The 26,880-nt window shown below is 33.0% G+C and overlaps 1 protein-coding gene across 1 annotated transcript in view; it reads right to left on the bottom strand.

Moving 5' to 3' along the window:
* Positions 1–14,395: 14,395 nt before the first annotated feature.
* Positions 14,396–26,880, bottom strand: part of LRRK2 (leucine rich repeat kinase 2) — a 111,847-nt gene continuing 99,362 nt past the window's right edge. The window contains exons 44-51 of the mRNA XM_025051310.1: positions 25,497–25,691; positions 24,253–24,446; positions 22,840–22,912; positions 21,910–22,094; positions 18,821–18,973; positions 17,201–17,413; positions 15,122–15,189; positions 14,396–14,517 (exon numbers count right to left, since the gene is read on the bottom strand). Coding sequence (XP_024907078.1) covers positions 14,396–14,517; positions 15,122–15,189; positions 17,201–17,413; positions 18,821–18,973; positions 21,910–22,094; positions 22,840–22,912; positions 24,253–24,446; positions 25,497–25,691 — 1,203 coding nt within the window. The remainder of the gene's footprint in view (positions 14,518–15,121; positions 15,190–17,200; positions 17,414–18,820; positions 18,974–21,909; positions 22,095–22,839; positions 22,913–24,252; positions 24,447–25,496; positions 25,692–26,880) is intronic.

Raw genomic sequence — 26,880 nt, forward strand, 5'->3', positions numbered from 1 at the left:
TAAAATAAAATCAAACCCTTTTTAGATTTTTCCTAAGTCACGTTATACTTTTATGCAATTGCTAATTCTTCCCCCAGATATCACTCCCTCACCTCATTTAGGTCTTTGCTCAAATATTACCCTCATATGGATACCTTCCTGAATACTTTAAATTAAAACCTCTTTCTTCTATCCACTTCTCTGTTTTATTTTCCTCCATAGTTTTCACCACCATCTAATGTATACCTTTGATTTGATCTATTTAATTATTGTCTGTCTTTAGTATTAGAATGTAAATTTAACTAGGGCAGAGATCTGTATGTGTTTTGTTCACTGCTGAGTCCCAGTGCCTATAAAAGAGCCATCACATGCTAAATGTTCAACAAATATAAAATAAATAATTTAATAAAGAATTTTGTTGGGCTCAAAAATAAAGATTACATTAAATAAAAATGACAATGATAATAATCATAATTAAGTTTTAGTTCTGAAGCTATATATATTGAGATTTAATTCAATATAATATAACATGTGTGGAGTTAGACATACTATACTAAAACTGAGAAAATACTGATGATTAAGCAAAGGTTCCCACCATTTGAAACTTCTAGTCCAGATTCATCCTCAATTCTTCCAAGAGGAAAATGCCGTACTGGTAGTGTTAACAATTTTGTTTGAGTTGCCTAGTAGTGAAAACCAGTCACAGTTTTAATAATTTTTTAGAACTATTTCACCATAATGTTATAACCATAGATGAAATTGGGTTTACAGTGGCACTAAAAATCAAGATGACAATAAAATGTCATTATATTATGTTCATATTTGTGGCCTTTTTGAGATTAAAAAAAAATTTAAGAAGCAAATAACGCAATGATTATATATGAAAGCTACAAACTACATTTCTTTGAGTTTAGTGCCTCTTTCCTCCTCAAGCCACCTTTTCTAGGACTTCGCTGCAAGTTATTCTTTTTTACCTTCTAAGATTTCAAAATATCCATAATTAATTTCATTATAAGAGAAAAATGTTTTCAAAGCATTTAAAACTATCAATTTAAGAAATGTTAAATAGGATTCACAAAAAGAAAATAATTTTTCTAGGAGGCAGACTCATTTTTTTCCTGGAACTTCTCATTAAGTAGCTTGTTTTTACAAGTAAACACTTTAACTGTTTGGTAATAGTATATCAACCACCTAATAATATTGAATATTTATACCACATAACTATTGTACATAGTTTAAAAGCATATCCATCAAAAAGAACAATAGTCAAAGATTTCCTTCCTGATTTAAAAGGATGTGGCTCAAGTGTCTGTACACTTAATGATACACCGTCAGAGGAAAGATCAACAGCTGAAAAAGAACAATGGCATCAGTATGGGCAAGATAGTTTGTTTTTTAAATAATATTTGTACCAGAAGGAAATACAGAAAATGTTAAACAGTATCTATTTGGATTAGGGAACATGAAGTTCTCTACTTTCATATATATTATGATCTAAAATTACATTGGAAAGTTGCATGTCTGAATTAGAAACTTTGTGTTACTTGGGAAGTTTCATACCTAGAGAAATAAAAATACAATTATATTTTTAATAAATAGTATTTAAGTCGATATAATTATTTAAACAAATGATTCTTAATATTTGTTATAGATAATTTTCTACAGTAAATTACCACCTCCAATTTAACATGTCAAAACATTTTTAGATTGTATTCAGTAGGCAGAAGAAACTGGTAATGTTGGAACAGAATTTAAGATAGTAATTTTTATAAGGGAGTAAGCAAGATATTTTGGCAATGTTCTGAACATGGTATTATAGTGGCATTGATACTTATGGTTATAGTGTCAACTGCCCTATGTAAAATTTAAAGAGGAATTTGAATACTGGCTTTATCTTGATAGAGAAGTCTGTGATAAGTCGTATTCCTGACAATAACTTTATATCTGTGTCTTCTCTCTGCACTTGTATCATTGAAATGAGTTTTTGTCCTCATTCTCAAGCTATAATGTTAAAGATCCCTCTATTATTTATCTTGTACAATTACCCCCACAATTACTATATCAATTCATTCTTTCTTCTACTTCTTTACATTTATTGCTGTCTTTCCATTCTCATTGCATCTTCTTAGTTGGACATACTCCTCTATCCATTTTAGTTAGTCTTCCATTCTATGAACTTTGTTTCCTGAATGGTTTCCACATATGACTTCATTACCACATTCATTTGCTTTATTCAGTTCTGTTACATTTTTATTGATTGGTTTGTCTCTTTTGATTCTACTGATTATCTCCTTTTTTAAACTATTATCCCAGTCTGTCCTATTCTAACTCTTAATGACTAGATATTTTCTAGAGCCTTTTTTTTCTAATAAGCCTTCTACATTGACCATCTCATACTCTCCTCCATTTTAAAATGATGGTGTTATAGGCTGAATTGTGTTCCCTCAAAAATTCCTAACCCCTAGCACCTCGAAATGTAACCATATTTGGACATAGGGTCTTTAAAAAGTAATTAAATCAAAATGAGGTCATTAAGTTATATCCTAATTTAATATGACATGTTTTTATAAGAAGAAGAAATTTGAACACAGACATATACACAGGAAAGACAATGTGAAGGCACAGGTAGAAGACAGCCATCTGTAAGCCGAGAAGAGAGGCCTAGAGTAACTCCTTCCCTCACAACCATCAGAAGGAACCAACACTGCTGACACCTTGATCTGAGACTTCTGGCCTCCAGAACTGTGAGAAAACAGATCTCTGTTTTTTAAGCCATCCAGTCTTTGGTGCTTTGCTATAGCAGCCCTTAACAAACTAATACAGATGACCTCTCAACCTCTGACTCCACGATCTCTTCTGAGTCTTAGAACAGCTTCTGCAATTGCCTACTGAACATTTCCATCTGTATGTTTTACAAGAAGTTTAAATAAACATGTCAAAAATTAAATCATTATCTGTATCAAACCTGTTGCTCTTTTCTAATTCCCAGTATATCTCAATACTCAACAATCTAATCTTAAACATTTCAGAATTATTTTACATGTATAGTCTTAAGTGTAATGTTAAAACTGACTGAGGCATTATCTAGCGATGTTAACTAGAAATAAGCAATTTATTACATTATTTATAAACAATTTATACCCTATTAAACCAGATTCCCTGTTAACACTTGATAGGCTGGGGAAAAAATCAAGACTAAACCTGAAAAATTAAGGGCTACAGAAACTTAAGAAATGTTTTCTGGACAATTTTACTCCATTCAGTGGGGGAAAAAAATAGTGTGTTCCATTTTAATGGAGCTATAACACACATGAATAAATATATGCAATAAATACATAATCTAAGAAATTATTATGTAACAAGAACTTATTTAACTACCAAATAGGTCAAGAGATAGGACATTTACCAGCATCTCAGAATCCCCCACCTCCTGGCTTCTCAATCTTAATTCTTTCTCTTCTTTATAAAGATAATCACTCTCAACATTTGTTTTACCTCTTACCTATGCATCCTTAAAAACAGAGTTCAGTTCTTCTTTTAAATTTTGTATGAACTAAATTTTGTTCATTTTCTTTCGCTTCTTTCACCCAATATTACGTTTGTGGAAATCATCTAGGTCTTTTTCTTTGATGTTCTGCATTTTTACTGGTGTGCCTCTGTGGAGATGTCTTTCAATTTATCCTGACTTAGGTTCTCACGTCTTCTTATGTATATGTAGATTGGTGTCTTTTATAAGCTCTAGCTATTTCTTAGCTATACTCTCTTTAAACATACCTTTCCCCTATATCTCCTCTCCTGACACTTCAGCCAGCCACATGTGAAACATTCTTTCTCTATCCTACAAGATTCTTGACTACTCAATTCATATTTTCAACTTATTTTTCTATCTATGCTGTGTTCTGGAAAATTTTTTTGGCTTACCTCTCAGTTTACTAACTTTTTTGTTCATCTGTGTTTAAATGCTATTAAACCCATCTATGAAAATTTTAATTATAATTATTGTATTTTTCCTTTTTAGAAATTCCACTTATTTTTCACGTCTCTTTAATCATATTTAAGTTTCCTCTGCCGTGAAGAAATTTTCATGTTCGTTTTTATCTGGGATTCTATGCTTCACAGTTCTAGTTTTGGACTCTTGGCTGATCTCCTTCTGCTCTGAGTTAATCCTGAAGATTCTCTCTCATGTTGTCTTCTTTTCTTGTAGATTTTGTTTTTTTTGGACTATACACAGCTTATCGTCTTTAAAAACTTATTTATGTTATTTGAGAAATAGGATATATGTGTATTCTTTCAGAGAAGATTGAGGTTTTCTTCCAGGCACCTAAACACTATCAGTGAGCCTACTTTCAATAATAAATCTCGTGATGTTTTTTAAAACACACATTGTATAAATTTGGTCTGTTAAGCTAGTATGACTCCAGAGTTACAATGCTTCAGATTCTTTCATCATTACCTTGCTATTCTTAGCACCAACACAATTCTACCTTAAGGAAGGAGTTGCAGAAATATGAGGTGAGTGGAGTCTGGTTTACCTTTATTCTGAGAGTACACATCTTTTGGGTTAGAGCTTTATTTGAGAAATGAATCTTTAATTAGATTCTTCACATTGGGTAGGTCCTCATTTATGTCTTCTGTCCCACATACCCTCTATGTCCTTGAAAAGCTCATCTCAATTTCATCAGAATCAAGTAATGTGTTCATAGCAATTGGCTATTTATACATGTATTTACTACTTTAGAAACATTTTGGGATTTCAGTTATCTACCATAGATGCTGTTCAATGCCACCAAGAACTGAAGGACACATTCTACCAGCTGCCAGAAAGGTTGTCAACTCATCTTATAGCCCTCTCCTAAAGATATCTCTGCTGAAAATGTTTTCATGCCCATGCTCACTCTGCCTTCTTCAGGCCCCCCATATCCTATGACTGGTCTATATGAGTAGAATGATCTGGGCCCCTCACTCCAACATAGGAAAATGCTGAAGGGCTATAGCAGCTTCGAGGTTCTCTGTGAGGTTAACGGAGGCCTTGCTATATCTGTGACACCACCCAACTTCTTCCTTCTTCCTCTGTCTCATCCTGCTTCTTTTCTTTACCTCACATGTGTGGATCCATGGAGTACTTCCTGATAAACTTCCTGTAGACAAAGTTGCATATCAGATTCAGCTTGCCAGGGAACCCAACTTACGAACCCTTTTTTATATTTCATTTTTATCTTAATTATTCTGGTGAAGAATAAACTTGTATGATTTTAAATCAAATGATTAAATTAATGACTATGGGTCTCTCATGGTAAGTTTTTGTAAATGTTCCTCGTGTAGTTGAAACAAACACATATAGTAAAGATATTAGCTACAATGATTCTTTCATGTCTGTCATTTCAAAGTTGTTTATTGTACTGTTCTAATGTTTGTCCTCAATGATTTGTTCTTCTTCCGTCTAGTTCTATCAATTACTAAGAGAGGTACGTTAAACACTCTCACTCTGATAGGTCTAATTATTCTTTGTAGTTTTACTTACTTATGCTTTATATGAGAATATGTAATTATATAAATTTAAATGTATATTGTGCATAAAAATTTTAAAGTTATATCTTCATGGTGAATTAAACATTTGCCATTTTGAAGTCTTTGGGGAGGGAGAGAATTCCCTACCTCTACACTTTTTTAGTTCTTATTGCTGGACTAGTAATACAATAATAAAGTTGATACAAGATTAAATTAACAGGAGAAAAAAAATTTAATATGTACACACAGGAGAATCACAATGATATGCTCAGATCATAAAATAAGGCTCAAAGAAATGATCAAATGAGGCAACTTTTATACTTTTTAAGCAAAGAAACAATACATTTGTGATGAATTGACAGGACAAAAAAGTTAGTGCTCACTGAAAAGGAATCTAAGCAAGGTTTGGGTATTCATTAATGAGAAATTTAAACAAAGCAGTTAATTAGAAAAGAAGCAGTATGATTCGATTGTACAAACTTTTCAGCTCTGAGTTGTTTATCAAGAAGCGGGTGTCTTCCAGGTACAGGGAGATCACCTGTCACATGGGAGACTTATTTCCTGCATTCAAGGAGTCAGGGGAGTGTTAAGTGGACCCAGCCTTGGCCCTCTACAAAGTGATCCTCTTTATTTCTGGTAATGATGTTTGCCTTAAAGTCTTTTTTCAACATTTATGTTTTCTTAAAATTTAGACATATATCATAGTGTGAAGGTGGAGTTTTAATTTTTTGTCTAAAAAAATCATCTCTTAATTGAATCATTTATTTCATTTACATTTGATGTAATCACTAATATATGAATTTTGTACCTATGTTATTATCTGTCCCATTTTTTCTGTTTCCATTTCACCCATTTCCTGCCTTCATATGGATTTTAAAACATTTTATAGTTTCTTTTTGCTCCTCAACTAATTTGGAAATTATATTTAGTTGAGCCTTGAACAACATGGGTTTCAACTGCATGAATTCACTTATAAGTGGATTTTTTTCAATAAATACAGTCATCCCTTTGTATGCAGGTTTTGCATCCTCGGATGTGAAGGGCCAACTATAGAGTCAAAAGTTGCACTCAGATTATCGACTGCATAGTGTTTGGCACCCCCTAACTCCTGTGTTGTTCAAGGGTCAGCTGTACTCTGTACTTATCCTTTTAGTGGTTACTCTAGAAATGACAATACATATATATTTATCAATATCTAAATACCTTTGACCTCTTCCTAGCTAATGCAAGGGCTTTAGAACATTTGTCATTTAATTCGTAGCTTAAGTGATTTTTTTTTTTTTAAAGTAACATAGACATGTAAATTTGGATTGCAATTCTGAGAGGGACAGCTTATGGGCCATCTTAGGGCCTGGCTCTCCCGAGTGGAGAGAGGGTGGAGCAGTTCTACTTCTGCTTTGCACTTACACTGAGATATATCCCTTTGATGTTGCAGCCGAATGAGTATACTTTCTTCATTGACTCCTGACTTTGGGATGCACTGGAATTTGTCCTCTATCCTCCAGTTCTTTCCAAGCTGAGGAAATGGCAGCTCAAGTTTGATAAGTTCAGCAAATGTTCACAAGGGGAGAAAAAGCTTTGATGCTCTGCATACATCTTTGTGTTCTCATCTTCACTTTGATTTTGGCCTGTTAATTCCATACCATCTTATCAGATCTTCCCTTTCTTTTTATTTAACCTTTCTAGTTTTTAGCAGATGGACTTTTTCAAATCATTGCAATATTACTAAAAATGAAACCAAAGCCAATGTATTTCACATTATTTTATTGTCATATTATTTTATTAATGCAAAGTCAGTTTCTCCCAGCTCCCACAAAATAAATGCTAAACAAATATTAAAGTTTGATGAGATACCAAGTTATTAGCTTTCTTAGTCACTGATACCCATATATAATCTAGAGATCTTAGTCTATCACTCAAGTAACTAAGCAGATTGAATAATTAGCAGAATGTTGGCTCTATTCACTAGCTTCAAATTTCAAAATTTACTTTCTTCTCATCAACAAATATAAAACAGCTAAAAGTTATTTTAGGTTTGGATATAAGGAAGATCTGATAAGGAAGGCTCCTTACAACTGTATGTGATAGTGTTTTAATATTTTCTTACCTCTAAGGACAGTTGACGTAAAAGTTGAACTACACGGTAGAACTAGGAGATAGGGGAGAGGCCCATGAACTCAGAGCCCATGCTCTTAATTTCTACACTTTGTTTGATTATGACACAAAATTTAAAAAACGATTAATTCTTCTGTCTGTGTAGACTTACAAGGAAGATTTTCCCACAGGTTTTTGAGAGAATGGCTTTCAAATAGTGATTAAAGATTTAGGTTATATATTTTTTCTTTTTTCTCTATAATGTGCAATTATGCTTTACAAATCTCCTCAACATTTCAAATTATGTAAATTTTCTCTCTTCCTATTTATATTACCTTGAAAGTATAAAAGTTATTTGAAGGAACAGTTAAATAATTTATAAACTAATTTATATCATGACATTTAGAAAATAAGCCAACACCTAGAAAACCATTTTCTTTAATATAATGTCAATAACCCAAAAGGAGGAAGTAAGAGGGTCCAGTCAAGATGACGGAGTAGGTAAACGCTGTTTGCCTTCTCTCGCAACCACATCAATATTACAATTAAACTACAGAATAACCATCATTGAGAATTCCCTGAAGTCTAGTTGAACATAAGTCCTACAACTAAGGACATACAGAAGACACCTTGAGACTGGTAGGAGGGGTGGAGATGCCCAGAACAGGCTGGTCCCACAACACGTGTGGCAATTAAAAATCATGAGGGATATCTCAGGTTCGGAGTTACTCCAAGAGTAACAAGGATCCCAGCCCCACACCTGGCTCCCCAGCCGAGGGTTCAGTGCCAGAAGCAGAAGTCTCCATAATTTCTGGCTGTGAAAGCCAGCAGAGATTGTGACTGAATAAGACGTTGGGCAGCTGGAGTCACAGACATTCCTTTTAAAAGGGCCCTGCACAAACTTACTCGCTGACGAACTTACTCGCTCTGAGCTCCAGTGCTGGGACAGCAGCTTGAAAGGTGCCAGGGCATACAGGGAGAAACTGAATTGTCTGGCTACAGAGCAAGTGCTGGTAGAATCCATTGTTCCTTTGTTGAGCTCTCCTCCGACCCGGCCTGTTCACATAGGCTGGAGCCATAGCCATCAATCTCATTAACATTCACTCTAGCCTGGAGATTCCTGGAGATTCCTTGAGATTCCGCCCCTCGCAACATATGGGCACATCCAAGCCACTTCCAGTGGCTTTTCTGTTCAAACAGCCTGTCTTGGCTCATGCTGCAGACTTTGCTAAAATCTCTCAAAGGTTCACAAACTTCAAACAGCAGCATCCGGCTTCAGCATGTCCCTTATCTCTTGCTGAACAGCCCCAAACCCAGGACTAGCAGCAGCCAGCCTCATTCATGACTTGACCTCTTGAGGCACCTCCAAGCTCAGCGTGGGTGGTGGCCATCTGCGGATTTCTTAGTGGCTCATGCCAGGTGGTCCAATGCAGGGCACAGGCTGTGGTTGAACGTGGCCTGTGGCTGGACACTCCCAGGAGACCCTCCCAGTTTTGCATACCAGGCAGCTGGCTTTGCCTGAGACGGGGTAGTAATACTTATACCAGACAAAATAGACTTTAAAACAAAGACTATAATGAGAGACAGAAAGGACCCAGTAATCCCACTTCTGGATATTTATCCAAAGAAACACTACTTCAAAGGGACATGTGAATCCATATGTTTACTGCAGCATTATTTACAATAGCAAAGATATGGAAGCAACCTGAGTGTCCATCAGTGGAAGACTGGATAAAGATGAGGTGGTACATATATACAAAGGAATGTTTCTCAGCCATAAAAAAAAAAGAAAAAGAAAAAAAAAGAAATCTTGCCATCTGCCACAACATGGGTGGACCTAGACAGTACTATATTGAGTGGAATAAGTCAGATTGAGAAAGAAAAATGCCATATGATTTCAAGTACATGTGGAATCTAAAGTACAAAATAAACGAACAAACAAAACAGAAGGAAAAAGGAGGTAAAAAGTAAAATGCCAATAGTCGTCGATGGAGGACAACTTATTTCTCTGTAATTAACACATACTAATTATCTTTATGGAATATCATAGTCTATGAAATAATTGAGAGCATTTAATGAAAATGTGATTAAGTCGACGTAAAAGTTTAATATAGTAGTTCACTCAGAGTATTACTACATATTGCTACTTGTGTTTACTTTTGAAATAATCATCTGTCAATGAAGACATTCTATTATATGTGGCTAAAACTCATATTTATCTCTGAAATAAAGTCTTTCTTGCTAAACAAAGATACTTCTAATGCTATTTAAGCACACTAGTCACATAAAACTGAAATGATTTCATTTATTTTATAATTACTACTGTAAGAAAGACTGACCAGAAATTATCAAAAATTTATACAGGGTTTTGAATGCTGGATTTAATTTTCTATACATAACTATGTACTGCAGGCATTGTGCAAGTCAGTCATAAAACTCAGACATAGTGGATATGAAACAAAAATAGCAAAATTCCATATTTTAAGAGAGGAGGGGAGCAGAGAGTGGTTGATTATAATATATGGATGTTACATGGAAAAAATAATTCTGTGCTAAAGCAGTGGAGGATAGAAAAATAGATCAATAAGCAGCAATGGAACCAGACAGGAAGGCAATGGTATTGGTATGAACATGATGAAAGTAGAGATCATTTCTCTACCCATATCTGGACAACTATTTTACTAAAAGAATCAAATCTACTTTGTATTGTAGAGTCAATATCTAGGTAGTAGTTTCTTGTTTTCAAGCTTTAAATTTGTTTGGCAAATTAGATAAAAGCCCTTGACACCTGTGAATTTATCATTAATGTTTGCAGGGGCAACTTCCAAAGATCTATGATGTGCAGTAATACACAGCTTAGTAGAGAAATACATTTTTAGTGAAGGCGAGGTTCAATATAAAATCCCTGTAGGATGGTACATGTGACTTGTCTGGGAATTAATTGTATAATTTCATGGGCCTCATCTCATTTTATCCTCATCTTTGTCGAAGATGGATAACTACTCTTGCCATTTTACAGATGAGGAAACTGGTTCTCTGGCCATTTGGACAATTTGTTCCAGTTCATTTGACCTAGTAAATGTTGAATCTGAACTTTAGATCAAAGTCTTTCTAATTCTAAATGTATAGTCCTTCTCACTGCTTTCTTTTGTAACATTTTCTTTTTTTCACTCTGTTTTTTAAAGTAACTCTTAAGGTAAATTTTTAAAAATTGAATAATAATGGCAGCATTGATGAAATAAATGCAGAGCCTCCAAAAGTGACTTTATTGAATATTTTTCATTTGAATATACAAGTTCTTTTTAGATTTATTTTTAGGTATACTTTGTTTATCCCTAGTTGTAGTCTCTCATCAAAGAAATCCACATCCTGGATAATATTAAGAAATGTACTCTTTCTGAAAGCTGTTATTTCAATCAAAGTGGTAGTGTTCTTATTGATCTGTCTGTAACAAAGATTTTCTCACTGTCTTGTGACAAAGATGTATGAATCTGGTGATTGACAGCAGAAACCTAGCTAAGCATCTTATGGTCAGAAAATCCTCTTCGCCTACAGGCAGCTTCTATATGTAGTTGCCTAATTACTCTGATATATGCCTCATCTGTACCATACTGTGTATAACAGAAAAGCAAAACACTGCCAACATAAGAGAATCAGTTAGCAAAACATTTCATTTGCTGGGCATCCATTATAGTAAATTATCATTCCATTGTATACACTAAATAAATGTTCTCTGGGAGTGAGAAGTTGTCCCAAATTCCAGTATTTGATAGGATGTTTTTAAAATAAGCTCACGCTTCCAAGATAAGTGCACATGTGATTCCTCTGTCTCAAATGCTTATCCCATTCTGGCATTGTTGAGGACTTACTCACCTGGAATGGCTCTACTGAAGTATTAGTTTTAAGAGTGTGTGTGTGTGTGTGTGTGCGCGCGCACGCGCGTGTGTACACACGATCTTCCCAGATTCTCCACTCTCTGGCCAGGTCGATACATTCTCTACTTTCTCATAATACTTCTGAGTATTTCTGACACTGGTTTGTATTTTCATAAATAAATAGAGATTTATTCATTTAAGTAGCACGCTCCCCTGGGTGGTGTTCAGATGAGTAAACGTGTAGAAGGCCAGGTTACAGCGATACATACAAGGTACTCCATGAAGTCTAGTTTCCAAGGCCCTAATTGCCCCGGGACAGTGGGTTCTCACAGAGGCCAAGCAGCAGCTACTGTGCTCCAGCTGCTGATACTCCTTCCCTCACCCCATTCTTTGTCTTATGCCGGGACACTCCAAGCAGAGACTTCCCAGGTGACACTAGAAACCAAGGGCAGGGGTAGGACAGCACTGAAGAAGCTCACCACTGCTCACCACTCACACTGTGCTCTGAGTGCGGGCCTTTGGTTCTGATGCTTCCCTGCCTCCTGTGTGAAAGCGAAGGTGTTTGGAACTCTCTGAATGCCTTGAGGAATCAGAAATAAATCAAATACTTCCACACTTTTAAGCAGCTAGATTCTGAATCGTTATCGGAAACAATATCACCCAGGCTGGGAAACTAGCCAAAATGGAGAATGAGGATTTCTGTTTCCCCTGAGTTGTTATGGTTTAAGATTTTACTGTATTGCCAGTGAGTCTCCATGAAAAGTGCTTCATTTCCCAGGTTATGTGTTAAGCTGGCTACAGTGATGGATTACAGGAGCACACAAAGTCCCAAGGGTTTTGGACTTCATCTTCTCTCAGTATCTGAATATTTGTACATTCACCTTTAAGAATGTTTACAACTGTTTTTGTTAATTCTGATGTTTCATCATTATATGTCTTACCGTATTGATGAAAATTAAGTTGCATTTTAGTTAAAATAGTTCACACATAATCAACAGTACTTACCAGAAATGGATTCAGAAAGGATTCCTTTTTTCATGTAAAACTCTCCCCAAAAAATATTTTCTGTTAAGATAAATGCCTACATTTTGATAATAATTTCAGCTTATTTTAGGGCCCTGGTCAAGAAAAAATTTCTAATTACTGTATCCATTTTATTTTTATAAATCAGTTGTTCTAAAATTTTATTTTTTGTTTCAGTACTCAAGAGTGAAGAATTCTTTTTAAGACAATTTTTCTGAGAACTTGAAAATAGAATATGTCATGCCCATCAGGTTTTACCCTGAGATCCTGAAAATTAGTTGTATTACAGAAAATTGAATAAATCCTCAAGAGAAAACTAGTTAACACTTCTTATAGTGAAATGTCCCAATCATAGATTAATACAAAGTCTCATTAGATGGATTACAGAACTATGTGTGAAAAATAGAACATCATCAAGTTTTAAAATTCACAAACATGCTTTAAAAAATGTTTATTATTCCATTTAAATACAATGTTCATTTACATATTTCTCCATAATTGACTGTAGTAAAAAAAATTGCATATAATTACAAAGTAACAATTGGAAATACCACAGGAATAAATGGCTCCATCATTTATGACTTTTTTTAAAACTACATAGCAAATTAAAACATAGGTCCCTCTGAAAAGTAGAGAATCTTTCAGGGTTAAAAATTGGATTACCCTTAATACTAAAGAAATTCAAAGTCTTCAAATGATAAAATGCCAGTTAGTTCTGAGAATATTAAATAGACTAGTTATTCGATCACAGGGAATTGTTTGAAATGATGAGTGCTGGCCAGGGTCAATGAATTTACCGAATATTTTCTTCCTTAAGCAGAAATGACACTTAAATTGTAAGTTAGGTACTTGGCCCTAATAATGCTACCATGGAAAAATATTTAAACAATTTAGGTGTACTTTAGACGACTAGGTTAGGAAGCACCCTCCATAGCTAAAGCTTTCTTCTTCAGCAAACTAAAGAGTTTTACATACTTGTTCTGGGTGGGAATTGTAGAATTCTACAATTCTGAAAACAGAGTTTCTACCTGAATGATGTAAAATGTGCAGGATCACAAATTTAGGAAGAGATGAGTAGAAGAATTAGAGCATAGATTAGGAACATGTAACCAGTGGTCTAGCTTAGCACTAAGAATCAAAATAAAAACATGAAAATATCACTTGAAGGACTGAACACTGTATTTATAAAATGTCAGTGTATCCACATTCAAAGATAGAGCTGCAAAATAGGAAAAGAGAGTGGCAGTGTCTTTCCTGGACGTGAGGACTTTGATAATAAGTGACGTTTTCTCATTAGCACGTTCCATAGTTTCATGGTATTTTCTTTTAGATGGAGTAAAGTTGTGTGATATGCATTGTTTGCATCCACAAGAAATTAAACTCACATCTCAACAAAAGGTTATGTTAATAGTATAAATTCACTGTATACAAGCATATATGATAACTACATTTAAAAGCAATCTAAGAAGAAATGCATTACATAAGAAACTCCTAATATTTTTACTCTACTTTGCAGAAAAACTAGAAAGTAATCAAGCAATAATCCATGTTAAACACAGAACATAAAATAAACTTTAGCTTCATTATGTATAACAAAATAAAAGCTTACACATTGTAAATTTTAGTATGAGTATTACAATCAAGTACTTTTTAGATTTCCTTTCTTAATCCACAAAATTAATTAGGATATATAGGAAATATAATATTTTAAATAGTTATTGAAAATATATTCTCATGAGTAACTATTTTTACACATATTTATATTTAAAATATAACATATAAACATTCCTTCATATGCACATGAGCTATATTTCAGAGTGAAAGTATCCTTTTCATATGTAAACATTTTTTAAAGAAATACTAACAAGAGAAAAAATAATTTTCCCATCCAAAGACAAAAATTTCTAATATCTCTCTTATTCAACGGATATTCTTCTCATTTTTTCAGCTAATTCTTTTCTCATTTCAATATGTTTTTCCAAATTTTGCACTTCATGTGGAAGATTGATGTCCCAAATAGACAAGCAAGACTGTAACTCTAGAAAATGAAAAAATGAAATCATGTTTCAAAGATCTGCCATAAGAAATTTTTATTTTATTTTAATTTCATTAATTTATAGTTACCTTAGACAAATGTATATATAAATACAGCTACAAATAATGTATGTAAATCATTGCCATTTATAAAAAAATTACACTTGGAAATGTTTAAAATACATTGTAAAACTGACTACTAAATTTCAAAAAAGAAATGTGGACCTCTAATAACTTAACATTTCATTTTCTGAAAGAAATAAAACTTTTTGAAAAACACTGTTCAAAATCAAGACTTCATATGAACACAGGTAAGATGCAATGAAAAATAACTACATTTAGTTTAAATTTGGGGTAGTTCTAATTTTATAATGGTTGATATCTCTACCCTGTCTGAAAAAACAAAGATTTAACACTCATAAATCATTAAAACTTAATTTTGAAGATTCATGTCTAAATTATTTACACCATAAATAAGCTACCAATTTAAAATGCTTAAAGTTTTATAATAATGTAATATTTATTATAAATGTACAAAATACATTATATGTTATAATCATCCATATCGTTGCACTATTTTCAGAATACAGTATCCTATTAAACATTACCTTTTTGATGTTGGGTACCTTCAGTACTTTTCTGGGTATACCCCAAAACCAGCATGGCATTTTTAAGACTTCCTTTACAATAAATAAAAAATATAAATAAATAAATAAGGTTCGACTAAAGAAAATACAAATCATATTTTAAGACACAAAAACCTTGGAGCTTAATTTACAATTTTTTAGGAGACACCTCAATTATATTAAATAAAAAACTCTCCAAGAAGAATGAAATTTTTAAAGTTAGAAAATTTGTAATGTACTCCTTGCTATAATTCTTATTGTGTGAATCTGAGAAAATAGCTAATTTTTCTACGAAATGTGTTTAATATTTATACACTACCCCTTTACCCAAAGTTATAATATTATATGAGATTATGTGTGTAAAAGTACTTTGGATATTATAAGACACTGGCCAAATGTGATGGAGAGTGGCATAGATGGATATATTGATATTCTCACAAAACCACACTTTCTTCTCAAGTCATTCACTAATTTATTTAGCAAATATTCCTCAAAAGTCCTCTATGTACTAGTTCCTAGGCTAGACCTGGAAGTAAAAGGGTGAAGAAACGCATGCAGACCCAATCCCCATGGAGTTGATGTTTAAATGAGGAGATTAGTCACTGACTAGTAACTAAGCAACTAGGCAAAATATGAAACAGAATATGCAAAACCTTGTGGCAGGATGAAGCATGATATTAGGAAGGACTGAATGTTATTCTAGACCAGAAAGAGCTGGGAGAATTGTAAATAGTGGAAGCTAGAGAGGTAGATGAAGCCAGATTATGCCCCTTCTTGTAAATTATATTTAAATTTATCTTTATTTTAAAAATCAATTAAATTCATTGAAATCTCACTGTAATGTCAGTAATGAACAACCACCTGGGTTCAAAGTGCCTACAAATTAAATTAGAGGATATAACAACCATGGTATAAGACTAGAGAGACAGTCCATTATAGACCTATATTCTGCCTGTGTGAACATGTATCCTGATAGCTAGCAATCATTAGGAACACCTAATTCCAACCTCTTCTGGGCAACTCTGAAATCCACTCATGGAAAATGGGGAAGGTAAGGAGAAACACTTGCCTTTCTTAATATATTACTGTAAAAAAAATTTACTATTTTCTTCACCCTGTCAAACATTTTATTACTTATTTGCTAAAGCTACATAAACTCTAGTTTTGCAGAACTCAACCCCGTAATGTTATTTTTGTGGTCAACTGTGTATGTATACTAATACTATTTATTTTTATTTTTCAATTAGAGTTGACATTCAATATTATTTTATGTTGGTTTCAGGTGTACAGAATAGTGGTTAGACACATATAATTTATGAAGTGATCTCCAATTAGCACCCACCTGGTAGTATACATAATTTTAAAATATTATTGACTATATTTCTTATTATGTACTTTATATCCCTGGGACTATTTTGTAACTTAACCTCATAATGTTATTTTTGTGATCAATTTTATATGTTTACTAATATTATTTTTAAAACCAAATAATTAGTCAAAAGACGACAATGAAGTATGGATATCTATGTAAAAAATATACTTTGTGTACCATCATGATTTCTTCATATTTAAATAGATAAGTAGGAACAAGAAAAGACATAAAAACTTGTTAAAACACCACAATTTGTCAATATTTTAGATTGTTGAGTTCAACATATCTCGCTATAGGAATATGTTTGTTTATAGTTTAAAAAACCAAATAAGATTTTTAACAAGGTGAAAAGCTTTAACTATGATCAAAATAAACATTTGCTTTAATTTCCTTGGTGAAAAAGTAAAAAATACTCAACATTATATATTTCTCATTTTTGCCTTGGGTATAAAGAAAAAAAAAGAAGAAAGATCCAAATCAGAGTTCCCTTACAATAATCTGCTTCTCTTATGGGACTGAGAGCACCTACTCCCTCCATTTTTTTAATAACCCTATTCAAAATTAATCCCAGTGTTATGTTCTAAGATACTTCTAAGACACTTTGAATGACATTGGAAAGTGAAAACTTAAATTAAAAAAAACATGTTTTTATAGTCTTAGATAACATAAGAGATATAAAGAAAAGAAACTTGCCTAACTGTGTTGTCATCATGACTCTAACAGAATCACAAAAATTGTGAATTATACGTATGATTCGACGAGTTGAAAGATCAAGCAGTAAAACATAGCCTCCTCCAGTTCCAATCCAGAGGGCAGTGTTCTTCTGGAGGCAGAGAGTTTTCACTCTCCCAGAATAGTACATAGTGTGTTTTGATTCCTTCTTCACTTTTACCAATTCCTCCCTGAAACCATATAGAAAGTTTACATTAATATTTTTTAAAGAATTAAGGAATAAAACAGATCTGTATCTATATATGCATACACATACATAATATTTTAAATTATGAATACATGATAGTAGACATTATATAGCATTAAAAATGTACAAAACTAATTTTGCGTAATTAAAACAGAATGCCAAAGAGCCACATTTCTCTACTTGAAATATAAATTATCAAACATAATATAATAGCCCCTTTAAGAAATTCTGAAATAAATAAGATCAATGTGATTTTTAAAAACAACAAGCCTATACAGTCCAGTAAAAAAAAAAAAAAAAAAAAATGAATTAATTTGCCCAATATAAAGGAAATAGTTTCAAAAGCTTTCCATGAAGACTAAAAATTTCAAAGGAAAATAAAATTGTAACCATCTACATGTAAAAGATATAAATACAAAGCACTAAATTTTCCCCAGAGCTCATAAGTCATGACAACAAATGAGCTATCCAGAAATAAAAGAATTCTAATAATTTTGGAACCTCAGGAAATAAGGGACCTTTTACCAGGCAAAACTGTAAGCACTTCTGAGCATAAAGCTCCTCACCATCTGGAGAAAAACTGTAAGAAGATTCTCGGAAAGTAAATGTTTAAGTCTCATTTTATGGATATAGTATATAATCTAAATGTTTATACAGTAAAAACAAAACAAAAATAGGAAACAACTAGCAAATAAGGTTGGCAATAGTCCTGTTTCCCAGTAGCAGCACACAAATAAGGGCTGGATGTAAAGTCTAAGGCTCGTCTCTGATACACTGTATCAGACTAAAAGCTAGGCTTTCAGGCTGGGGTTTTGAGCCTCCCCAGTGCACTGGTCAGTCCTGTAGGTTTTTCTCCTCACATTTTTATATTGTCTTGTGACTTTCTATCATTAGAGCAGAATATCCTTGGACCCATAGTCTAATTATAAGTAGTAATATTTAATACTATGACACTACTAGCTATATAGCCAGCAATAAATCCAGTACAGTCATTTTCAGTAATGTACTATTTTTTTCATTAGAGAATATTCTTTATAATACCTTGAAGAAACAAAATCATGTTCCTACTTTTTAAAATTTTTTCAAAAGGAAATTTGCTGGATACCAAAAGATAGTACTCAAAAACATTAAATATTTTACTTCTAAGAATTTCTTTTTTAATTTTATATTTAGAGGTAGAAAGGAAAAATATAAGCCATACTTTCACCTTCTGTGAAATTTAAAGTGTAGGAGACAGCTCTCACAGGCATAAAACAAAGAACCAAAGATATTGAACGTACAGTCAATAATAATATAACGTACACCTAAAAATTTGTTAAGAGGAAATGATCTCCTGTTGTATTCTTTCCACATTAAAATAAAAATTTTAAATAAGAACCAATGAATTTACTTTAAAAAGTGCACACAGTCTATTAGTTCACAGAGCTTTTCAGTTTTCTTATCCCACACTTCCACAAACGGGCTATTTTTCTTAGCAATGTAGAGAGCCGAGTCTACCACCACTGCTATGATGTTGGAATCACTGAAAGCTGCATAAGAAAACCTAGAGGGGAACAAAAGAATGTCAGCATATTCATTTTTCTTCTGTTTTAACATGTAATTCTTATATTTATTCTTAATGCATGTAAAAGTTTAAAACTATTTTGAAAAATAAGTAGGCTAGAGTATTGGCAATTATTTCATGTTCTCCTCTAACCTGAACTGAATATATAACTTTATTTGGTACCTTACTTAATTTTGATTACTTTATATTTTTCCCTTGATGATAAAATAAAGATTACGACTAACATTTCTTGGTTTAATTTCAGTTTCATCTGGTTCTTTATAAAATTTTACACTGCCCAAATATGCAAAATATCTTAATTTCTAAAATAATTTTAATCATGTATCTGTAACTTTATGACGTTTCAATAAAACTCTTATTGTCAAGAATGCTTGGGAAATTAAGGGTTAGCCATCTACACCTAGAGTTATAAAACATAAGATGTTAATACAAATTTTAGTTGCAATATTTTCAAATATTAAAGCAAAAAGTATCTTAGCATCAACACAAGCCCATCAACCTATGAGGGGGAAAAAAGAAACCTACATCTTCCTCTCATTGAAAATAAAGGAAATAGACAAGCATCTTTAAACATCTATCTTTTAACCAAGGACATTTGGCATTTTACATATTTTGCAAACAGATTGGCTACCATAAGCCCCATCTGCATGGCCAACTCCTAGTTAGCCTTTGAGGCTTAACTTAAATGTCAGTTCCTCTGAAATTCTTCCCTAACCTATCAAAATAGACCAATCATTTCCTTTCCCCTGCTAATGTAGTTGTAATATTATAGATTTTAATTACCAGATTGTATTTATTAGCTTGTCCCTGACACCAGACCATAAATGTAATAGCTTAAGGATAAGGACCATATCTTTTCTATAGACCCACAACCCAAGAGAATCATCATAGATAATATCTGTCTATCTAGCAGATAGATGTATAAGTATCTCTCTAGAAACTGCTTGGTTAACAAAGCGGGCAGTTTGTTAAGTGGATGGATAGACGGATAGATGGATGAATGAAGAATGAACAGGAGGAATGAACACCCAGGAAAAAGTAAAAATAGATTGATGACATGAAAATATCACAGGGTGTAACTATCTATAGAACACCTTAGGATAGGAAGACTTTTTTCCTCCATCTTTTCAATTATGGCAAGGGAGATGAAAATACAATATGTTGCTAGAGAGCCACTACATTTTAGGGAATTCTTTCCTGGGTTTTTCTGTATTTAATAGAAGATAGTTCAAACTCGTGCAAATATTGCCTAGAGTTTTATAATTTATAAGACATTTATGCATGATATGTCATTTTATCCTCAACGAAATCTTATAAAATATAAATCTCAATATTTGTAATTACAGAAAGAAAGTTTAGAAATGCTAAATAACTTGCTCAAGGCCACATGACTAATGTGTTACAGAACCAGGACTCAAAACAAGTCCTATGGAGTCACGTGGCTCCAAAAACCATGATCATCTTCACTTTCCATCATACTTCTCAGTCAGTTTATATGGATAATGATAAGCAGGGAATGATGATGAAGCAGCCCCTTATTAGTGATGTGATGTTTGCAGAGGAGAGACATAGACAACAGGAGACACTTTCTGAGAAGACAGCAAATATTTCCAATTGTCTGTGAAACTGTGTCCTAATCTCCCTTGGGAGATAAACATCTTTGACAGTCAGATACTTGTCTGCATTCTCTCTAGCACCCATGATTTCATAACATGCTCTGTGAAAAATAAGAACTGGGGGCCCTTTCTTTTAAAATATTTTCCCACTTGTATAAATTGCTTAAAAGTGGAAATTACAGAATGAGTCCATCAGAATATTTACCACATGTTTGGAAACACGTCTATGAACAAGACAGAAAACAAATGTCCTCATCCATGAGAACTTATAATATATAGCAGTGTATCTGAACCCCTACAACACTTTAGAATTGCCTGAGAACTTGGAAAAAAAATATGAAAGCCTGGGCTCCATCTCAGGATTCATTCATGTGACTTAATTGGTCTGAGATGAATTTTAGGCATCAGATTATTTTCTAGTGGTTTCTAATGTTCAGCCAATGAGACAGCCAGTAGGTCCAATATTAATAAGAAAGCATTTTTGAAAATACATCTATGAAAATGTGCAATAGCTGCCATGAAGATAAATAACAGATTCGATGGAAGAACAAATCCAAAGCACCTAATCTGCATAGGTGGGACCAGGGATAGCCACTCAGAGAAAGTGACATTTGGACTGAACCATGCAGGGGGCATAGTAGTCATCCAGGCAAAAAGAAAACCACGTGTGAAGACTAGGGGTGAAAGGGAGCTTTCTTCAAAATCTGAGACAAAATTAGTTTAGCTAAAGCACAGAGGGCAAGAAGGCTACAAAATATACATCTAAAGAGATAAGCAAGGATTAAATCATAAAGGTCCTGGTAGACTATCTTAAGGAATTTAGACTTCATGCAAAAGACATGGAGATGCCACTGAAGGGTTTTAAGCAAGAGAGTGGCATCAGATTGATTTGTATTTTAGAAGGATCCCTCTGCCTACAGTGTTGAGAATGGATTAAAGGAAGCACAATTGGAGGTTGAAAAGGGGTTAGAAAGATCTTGTAAACTTGGCAAGCAATGGTAGATGACAACTTGGCCCCTGATAGCAGCAGTGGGAACAGTGATAAATACAAGGATTTGAGTGTTCGTTAGAAAGAGACTCAAGTGGATAAACAGTAAAAGATTACTGGGTTATTTTTTAATGTCCTTCTACTTTCTGAAATTTTCTAATTATTCTAGAATAGATGTTTAATTTTATAATAGAAAAATAAATTTTGTGTTTTAAAAGATTTTCATTTGAGATTATCAGCAGAATTATTGACAATTATAAAAAATAAATATGAATAAAATGGTAAATTAGTCACATATGGGAATAACTTACAGCTGATTTGTGCTGGTCTCAATCAATTTCTGAATAGTCAAATCATCAGAAAATGAGAAAATTTTTGTGCCACATCCTCCCCACATAATGTTTTTTTCAATTGAATTCGTGGATTCACTCAAACACATCAGCGGAGTGCTGACATTTCCTATATTGAGTATCTTCAAAGGAGCAGCTCCTTCACACTTTGCCAAAAAGAGATAACACATTGACTGAGTATTGTAGAATTAAGTGCTGTAAAATTTGAGTTTTCTAAAAAACTACTTTCCCATCTTACATGGTTAGAGGTATTAAAATAAAAATTCAAGATACATTTGTTCAAAGGATTTCTAAAAACATTCAAGTGGTATTCAAAATATTAACCTAAAACCAATCTTTTCACATCATGCAAAAATTATACAGTAAATAACCTAGGGTTTATAACTACTTCTCTTTCGTTAGATAATAAGCTTATTGATAACAAGAAGTATGAATAGGTAGGATGTTGAATAAATAGATGGATCCACAAATGAATAGATAGAGGAAGAAATAAATTCTGATGATAAATAAGAATCTGGAGAACAGAAAGTTAAACGATTTCTTCAAGACTAAAGAAAAACTTGGTGGCAAACCAGATTTAAAACATACAATATATTTATAAGGAATTATTGACTTTGCGTATATAAAATCAGAATTATTTATGTCCCTAACATTATAAATCAGATCTCATTTATCATTTTATTCTTAGTTCATTCATATAAAACACACAATCAGCAAGTATTTATAGAGAATCTATTGTATACAAAACTTTATGAAACAATAAAAAGACAAAAAGTAGAATTTATGACCCTTGTTCCAAGGGAGTTTATAATCATTTAGAAGGAGGTAGGAACGAGCATACATAAAACAAAGAACAAAATAATTTTGATGTAGAATGCATTCAACATTTACCTTAACAGTTTTATCTTCAAAAATTGCTAAGTTGCCATCAGCAGTTCCCGCCAAGAGAAAATTTTTTTGCTTGCTAAAAGGAAAAATGTCAAAATTGTTACAAAGGGAACGCTTGTCTTGCCAAGATGGGCTTAACATTCATTTCCCGCAGCATGAATAAAATTCAGACAGGTTTCTTCCTGGCTATACGCCCCAGACCTCACTTTTTTTACAGCTTTTAATTTAGAAAACAATTGTAAATTCTTTCTCTGCCTATTTAAAATGTAAATTTTTGTTCAGCCGCTTGCTAGTTTTACAACTCAGGTATGTCTTTCTCAAAAAACTGGGAACCCTCCCTTAGAAATGTTATCAAGACAGATAGTGCCCCATCTCTCAGTCTCTGTGGGAGGATAGGAGCCTAATTTCAATAAGCACCAATTAGCAAACACAGGTGGCCTAATCACAGACAATGTGCCCCTCTCCCTCAGAGTCCTCTAGTACTTTTCCACTGTCTCATTCCAACACTTAAAAATCTCCTGCCTTCTATTTCAGTAGAGTTGAGTCCAGTCTTTCTCCCTTATTGCAACGGTCTTGAATAAAGTCTTCCTTGCCTGTTTTACTCCATCTGATGAATTATTTCTAAATAATCTAAACAATATCTAAATAATCTCAACTGAAAACCTGCCAGTGGAGTTTATATTTCAGCTGACAAAAACGTGGGTTTTACATTTTTCTGATATTTATTTTTCAGTACTGATTTAAACCAGAGAAGTAAATGGGGTATAATCTTTTTTAAAAATTTTTATTTTATTATTAGTTTCACTTCTGGGTACTTATCCAAATGGGGTATAATCTTAATGCTTCCTGGAATCATCCTGCCCCAAATATGACAGCAACCAACCTGTTCCTCAGACCTAAAATTATGCCATTTACATAACTTCCTTTGGGATAAGGTCCCTGCAACTGATAATGATTAAGTATTTTCACCAATTAACAACTTATGAAATCATTTATTATATTTTTTTTTCCAATTTGATAGTTAACTGATGTGTTTTAGACTGGCGCAAAACAGTCTGCTGATATATACATATTCAAAGAAAGAATGAATGAGGCGTCATCTTTGAAGAGCCCTGCAAAAGATAAATTGATGTGAGGAGTGGCAAAGAGATAGAGACACAGCTGAGGTAAAACCAGGAGCAAGGCTGATGGGCCTAAAGAAATGATTGACCTAGTTTATAAATGTCTCAGTTTGATATGTATACAGAAAAACAACAAATATCTTCGTGGCCTCTCGCAATTCTCTTTAATATATGCAAACTAATAAGGAAAATGTTAAAAATGAACAATCTCTGCTGATGCTATAACAATTTTGCACACAATTAAGTCATATAAAGGTATATAATTTTACCCCAATGGTCAAATCCACTACTATACCTTTGCTTGGAAAAAGAATTGCAATACAAGCAAGTAACTGAATCAGTCATCTTTTCAAGGGTATGTCTCTTTTTCTCATCTTCAGTATTGATGACTAGAAGCATCCCAGACTGTGTCCCAGCCACAATCCAGCTTTCCTTTTCAACAGGCAGATACACCAAGGCTAGGCACAGTATTCTACTATCAGTAACTTCCTGTTTAGAAAATAAAAAACACTCTAAAAAAATTGGTTCTGACTTGTGACTAGAACTTGTATAGAATGAAAAAATTCTGTTATCTACATACCTCTTTTAATTCCTTGCTTTTAATTTTAAAAATAACACAATTTTATTTAATTTTCAACAATAAATGAGTTAACTGGCAGACAAGTTTTGCCTATCGAGAATGCATCTGAGACTAAATCTAAAAATTGAAAACTATTTCTCATTATCGTTTAGATTCCATCACAATAATATAAGAGGATTTTTCAACATTAAGAATAATATTTAGGCACACTGTTTATTTCAAGGCAACCATTAAAATATTATTTTAAGTTTAGAAATTTATCTTATAGTTGCCAATACAATGTATTAATCCATCTTGAAGAAGCCATGTCCAGAGCTCCTCTGTCAGGTGCACCTACCCCCAGCAGCTACAAGTGTTGGCTGTTAACAGCTCAGAGCTGCACCTCTCACCACAGAACTGCCCTGAGCTGATGGGAGCTGGCTGGCTGAGAAATGACTGGAAGGTTATGATATCCCTCAATTTATCCCTGGAAAAATTGCAGCCAATGACTGACTGATATGTGAGAATGAAAGACTGGCCTCCTTGCCTGGTGGAGGGATAAATCTGTGCTGCTATTCACAGTTCAGAGTTTTTTATGGGATAAAGACACGCTAGAACTCCTTAAAAAGTACGGTTTTGCTGAGCTTCTTTCCTTGCTCTTTCTGGGTACCTGTATTTCTCTGAAAATTTCTATTTTCTTAAATTACTCATATAAGATTCTCTGTCTAAGGCTGTTTTTAGGGATCCTGACCTAAGACACACATATACTGTGATTTAAAAGAAGAAAAGACTTTAATTTCATTTGACTACTCTTATTCTAACAGAAAGCCAATTTAATAATACTCCTAAATTAGCTTTTATTTAATTTCTTCCTAAATAACTTTTTAACTGATACATAATTACATAATACATAATTAATTTAAAATAATTTGCAAGTAAGCTTTTATAGTATTTCTAATATAAAGAATATTTGTATTTACCTCAGAAGTGTATCTTTCAGTATTTAAATCAAGAAATGAGAGCTGTCCTTTGTCGATGTGTCCACAACCCAGCCAGATGCCTACATTCTTGCTGTTATGATTTGTAGCAACCATGCATTCAACAATAAAGTTTTTAGGTATTGATATATGTCTCATCAGACAGATTAACTCAGCTGAATTCAAAATGTCAAAGACCTGAGAAAGTTTAAAAATAACAAAACAACATACATCGAGTTAATACATATCCTTTCGAAAGATCATATTCTTGTGCATAATGTAGAACTAAATGTTATAGCTCTATCAAGAAAAACCTAAACCTGTTAGCTGTGATCCACCTAGAGAAACAAGATTAATAATCCAAAACTATAGAAAGTATTACATTAAAATAATACTTATTTTTAAACAGTGTATTGTATATGTTCTCTCTGTGTAGATGGCATGTTTTGTCACTTGAAAAGAAAAATTTCAAAAGTACCAATGACAGAAATTTAGCAGGGTCAAGAGCCAGTCTTCATTTAGTTTTATACTGCAGAGCCACATCATGTTGAAGATAAATACTGGGGCCAAAAATACAATAGACCTTCTACCAGTTGAAGGGAAAATAAATTTTGATCTTTGGTAACAAAATTCACAAATCACCTCTAGATTCTGCTTTTTGGTTTTTCTAAAAACCAAAGAACTAGAGAGACAGTATAGAGCCACTGAAGGAAACAGCATCAGGGTCAGAAAACTGAAATTAGAGCCAGTGCTACAGCCACTTGCCTGCCACTCATAAGACCCTGAGAGCTTATTCTCTCAGTACCTCATCTGATAAAAGTGATGAATTTATTCATTTTGCCTAGTATACAGTGTATTTTAAAGATTAAATAAGTATGTCCATATTTTTGAATATGTTATGTACTAAAAAAAAAACTCCAGGTTGTTATGTAATCTATAAAATACAGGTAAAGTATAATCGAATATAAAAGGAAGACAATAGTTAAACTATGAATATTTTACTGTGATAATATTTTTCTAAAAGTCTATGTGATTAAGACCAGTGGTAACCAAAATTAAAAAAACAAGAAGGGTAAATAACCAAGAAGATTATATAATGTTTGATAAAGTCAGAATATATGTACTGAGCTATTTTTGAGTAGGAAATTTAAAGTTGAACAAAAATTTTTCCATGAATTATTATATAAAACCAAGTCTACAACATAAAGACAGTTCTTATTTTGATCTACTAAAGTCTGTTTTAGTGTACAATACTAAAGAGTTCTATATCTGGTAACACGGTAGAAGAGGTTATCTGGAGAACCTTCAAGCTACAAACACTTTAAAATGCTTAAGAAATTATTTTTTTAAATCTTTAAAAAATTAAAGATTTGACAATACCATAAGG

Source organism: Pteropus alecto, unplaced genomic scaffold (genome assembly GCF_000325575.1).
Source record: "Pteropus alecto unplaced genomic scaffold, ASM32557v1 scaffold778, whole genome shotgun sequence".
Taxonomy (NCBI): domain Eukaryota; kingdom Metazoa; phylum Chordata; class Mammalia; order Chiroptera; family Pteropodidae; genus Pteropus; species Pteropus alecto.